The 4,580-nt window shown below is 46.3% G+C and overlaps 1 protein-coding gene across 1 annotated transcript in view; it reads left to right on the forward strand.

Moving 5' to 3' along the window:
• Positions 1–4,580, forward strand: part of ME1 (malic enzyme 1) — a 161,719-nt gene that overhangs the window by 81,322 nt on the left and 75,817 nt on the right. The window contains exon 5 of the mRNA XM_003801301.3: positions 1,059–1,220. Within this exon, the coding sequence (XP_003801349.1) occupies positions 1,059–1,220 (162 nt within the window). The remainder of the gene's footprint in view (positions 1–1,058; positions 1,221–4,580) is intronic.

Genomic DNA, 4,580 nt, shown 5'->3' on the forward strand with positions numbered 1-4,580 from the left:
TGGAGTCCGAGTTCTGTCTGCTGAGTGACACTTGCCGCTCCTCTGCTGTGCCTGGTGCTGTTCTTGGTGCTGGGCAGGTGGTGAGCCGCGCAGAGCGGCTCCTCCGTACCTCTCATGTGGCAACTCTGATAATACATTCAGTATTCCCATTTTTCAGATAAGAAACAGAAGCTTAAACTCATCACTTTCTCCAAGACCATGTAACTGACACCTTCCCAGAGTCCATGGGTCTGAAGAGTGTAGCAGTTTGTAGACTATCTAATGACTTCGTGTTTCATAAGATTGGTTTTGTTTAAATTCATATAATGGCTGTGAATCAAAAGGATGCTAGATGCAGTGATCTCAATAATGGTATCAAATTGCATAGAATAAAAATTTCCACCATGATTAGAGTATAAACTTCATAAATATTCAAGGTGATTAGAAATGGACTGCACACGGACTGCGCACGATCTTCATGTGGTCTGGAAGATCATCAAGTACGAGGAGCAGCAGACTGGGCCGGGCCTGCGTCAGGGTGGGAGGGAAGCGTCAGGTGGCTACAGGCCACAGGCTACAGGGAGGGGTCAGCTGTCCGTGAAAGCAGGAGGTGGTGCTGCAGACGACATCTGGGCAGACATGTGGCCGGCTGCGTCTGCCCAGCCCCCTGCAGGGAGTGCTCACTGCTGGCACTCCTGGAGGGCACTCCTGCAGCCATGCTCGGCGTGGCTGCAGCCTGGTTTCAGCCCTGGCTTCACTCTGCTGCGCGGTCTGAGCTCTGACTTCCCTGCGTTATTCTGAGTGAAGACCAAGCCGTCTGGTTTGTTTGAACCCTGGGTACAGCCTCTTGTCTTTCCTCAGTGACCCAGTTAAGCACATGAATATAAATCAGTCCACGTAAAATGTATTTCCTCTCCCCACTCTTCCACAATTACTGTCATAATGTCCTTTCCATATATATAAAGCTTATGTTTTCTAACAGCTTAATTTTTCATTTAGATGAGTAATTAACTTCAGAAATAGAAACCAGAAATTGTGTCCCAGGATTTGTGAGAATCTCCTTTTCCGTTTCTCCCTAGGCCATCGTGGTGACGGACGGAGAGCGCATTCTCGGCCTGGGCGACCTGGGCTGCAACGGCATGGGCATCCCCGTGGGCAAACTGGCTCTGTACACGGCCTGCGGCGGGGTCAGCCCCCAGGAGTGCCTGCCTGTCATTCTGGACGTGGGAACAGAAAATGAGGTAAGCGGTCTTAAGTCTGATGACAGCTATGTGCCTTCAGAGTGGCACCAATTCTTCCGTTTTGAACTTAACTTTAGGAACTTCATAAAGTCTTTTTTTTTGTCTGGTTCTCCCTCTGTCCTCCAATCTGCCTCCCAACTCTCGTAAGAAAATCTTCCTTTGTTTTCTCCTTTTCCCTTTTCCATAATGTGGGCGATATCTTTCAGCTTCTCAGTGCTTTACGATGCTTTGGTAAGAATTTACACTATTCTGTGGAGTATGATATTACAGTCTTTAAAATTATCATTATTCTCCTATTACCAGGAACTCATCCCCTAAGACTCATTAAATTTAACCAGTCTGAAATCTTTTCTGAAAGCCTGTATTGAACGTGCAGTGAATGATTTGGCATTTGGCTTTTCTCCTTCCTACCTCAGTATTTTAGAATCTTTTTTTTTTTTGCAAGTTTTTTTTTTTTGGCCAGGACCAGATGTAAACCCGCCATATCCGGCATATGGGGCAGGTGCCCTACTCCTTTGAGCCACAGACACTGCCCCAGTATTTTAGAATCTTAAAGTCCTATGTGGGCCAGGTAAAGTGAGGCATTTCCCTGGGGAAGAGCGGGTCTGCGTTCTGCAGGCTGAGGGAGCAGGGTGCACACAGAAGGTGAGCAGCGTGGAGCCCTGACACCGGGAGAGGAAAGAAACACTCACTAATCAAGGCAGTGCGACAGGTTCGAGACAGCCGAAGAAATGGTTGAACACTTGTGAATCCCGTCACCAGACTCCCTGCAAAGAACAGATAAAAGTGAGAGGCAAACACTTAGGAACACAGCTCTAAATTTAATGTTAATTGAGTAGGATTAAATTTTAAACTCAGGTGAGATTATGGATTTGAGCATTCAGACTTTCCAGGAAATGTGGTTTCTATGCTGAAATGTGGTTTCATTGTCTCTAAACAATGAAATTGACAGTGTAACATTTCATTTTCTGAGAAGAGCTTGACCTTGATTTGTAAGCCTGTTAAGAAAATAGCCTGGAACAAGGAATTGAAATCTCACCTTACCCCCGAGCTCCAGCCCCACCTCCTGCTGACTAGTGTGGGGTCCTGGACAGTGGGGTCCTGGACGGCAGGGTCCTAGACGGGCCACTCAGCCTCTCAGTGCTAGGGCTCCCTCAGGTGAGACCAACCCCTTCCCTGCACCTGTCCTGGCTTAGAGCCCTGGGAGCTCAGGACTGAGACTGGACAGATGCAGAGGTCACATGTGTGTTCCGGACACCACCCCGTCATGATGGCCAGAGGCCTGTGTCATGACTGCAGAGTCCTCTGCCTGCCTTTTACACGTACTGAGCTGCTATGCAACTTTAGTCTTTTTAAAAGCACTTTTTAACAATTATGCTGACATGTTATAAATTCTGGCTTACAGGTGTTGACTGATGTGATGGATGATTTATTTAATCTATTGATGAAATAAGCCCCCAAAATGGTAAAAATTAGGTATTTTTTATAGAATGTTTTTTATGTGAAAATAACACAAAATGAAAAATAGTAACAAAGGTTATTTTCTGTATATTACAAATAAAATTTAAAGCTAAATGTTAAAATGGGGAACATTCACAACATTACAGCAGATAAATCTACATAAAGTTCTTAATATTTAAAGAACACTTTTTTTTTTTTTTGGCAGTTTTTGGCCAGGGCTGGGTTTGAACCCGCCACCTCTGGCATAGGGGGCCGGCACCCTATTCCTTTGAGCCACAGGTGCCGCCCTAAAGAACACTTTTTTGAGTCTGTAAGAGAATGTTCAGTGTCCATTATACAAATTGCCTAAGGACATACAGACACAGGGCAGTTTACAGATTAAGAAAGAAAAATGGCCAGTAAGTTTATGAAAAAATGTTGAATAGTTTTAGAAAGCAACACAGATGGATGCTACTTGGTAATATTTTATGCCTTCCTGCCCCACCCACATATGAAAAGATAATATCTTACTTGAGGCTGCAACAGAATAAATGTTATATACCACTGGGGTGGGGCACAGTGGCTCATGCTGTTTTGGAGGGCAGGGTTCCAATACACGTGGTAGTCTAGTGACATGAAATATGTCACCCTGTTTTTCTGTGTGGAAAGGTCGTAACATGCCCTGTGCTGTTGTCCTGGATTTGCACAGGTGACATTATATGTGCACAGACAGAGCAGGAGCTAGAAGGATGTTCCTCAGTGGGCAACGCTGGGGGAGCAGGGAAGATGGTTTTCTTTGTTTTTAATTTCACTTCTCAGTGTTTTCAAACACTTGTGATAGGGAAATATTGCTTTAATAATGACAAATAAAAATAAAAGGTAGGAAAGAGTTTTTAATTCTCAGAAACTTCAGATTGAAAAGGTAGAAACGTGAGAGACAAACCCGACGTGAGAATTGATGGTGATGAGACGTTTGAACGAGAGCTAAAAATGTAAATCTCCAGCACCTGGATCTGGACAGTGTCAGGGAGTGTGTACAGTCCCCAGCGTGTCAGATGAAAATCTTCACACCTGGAACCGGAGAGTGTCAGGGAGTCAGGACAGTCCCCAGCGTATCAGATGTAAATATCCACACCTGGATCCGGACGGTGTCAGGGAGTCAGGACAGTCCCCAGCGTGTCAGATGTAAATCTCCACACCTGGATCCGGACGGTGTCAGGGAGTCAGGACAGTCCCCCGCGTGTCAGATGTAAATCTCCAACACCTGGATCCGGACGGTGTCAGGGAGTCAGGACAGTCCCCAGCGTATCAGATGTAAATATCCACACCTGGATCTGGACGGTGTCAGGGAGTCAGGACAGTCCCCAGTGTATCAGATGTAAATCTCCAGCACCTGGATCCAGACGGTGTCAGGGAGTCAGTACAGTCCCCAGTGTATCAGATGTAAATCTCTAAAACCTGGAACCAGGACAGCATCAGGGAGTCAGTATAGTCACCAGCGTATCAGATGTAAATCTCCACACCTGGATCCGGACAGCGTCAGGGAGTCAGTACAGTCACCAGCGTATCAGATGAAAATCTCCAACACCTGGATCTGGACAGCGTCAGGGAGTCAGTATAGTCACCAGCGTGTCAGATGAAAATCTCCAACACCCGGATCCGGACAGTGTCAGGGAGTCAGTACAGTCCCCAGCGTATCAGATGTAAATCTCCACACCTGGATCCGGACAGCGTCAGGGAGTCAGTACAGTCACCAGTGTATCAGATGTAAATCTCCAACACCTGGATCCGGACAGTGTCAGGGAGTCAGTACAGTCCCCAGAGTATCAGGTGAAAATCTCCAGCACCTGGAACCAGAGAGTGTCAGGGAGTCAGTACAGTCCCCAGCATATCAGATGAAAATCTCCAACACCTGGATCC

The sequence above is a fragment of the Otolemur garnettii genome, unplaced genomic scaffold (assembly GCF_000181295.1).
Source record: "Otolemur garnettii isolate 467f Iridium unplaced genomic scaffold, OtoGar3 scaffold00205, whole genome shotgun sequence".
Taxonomy (NCBI): Eukaryota; Metazoa; Chordata; class Mammalia; order Primates; family Galagidae; genus Otolemur; species Otolemur garnettii.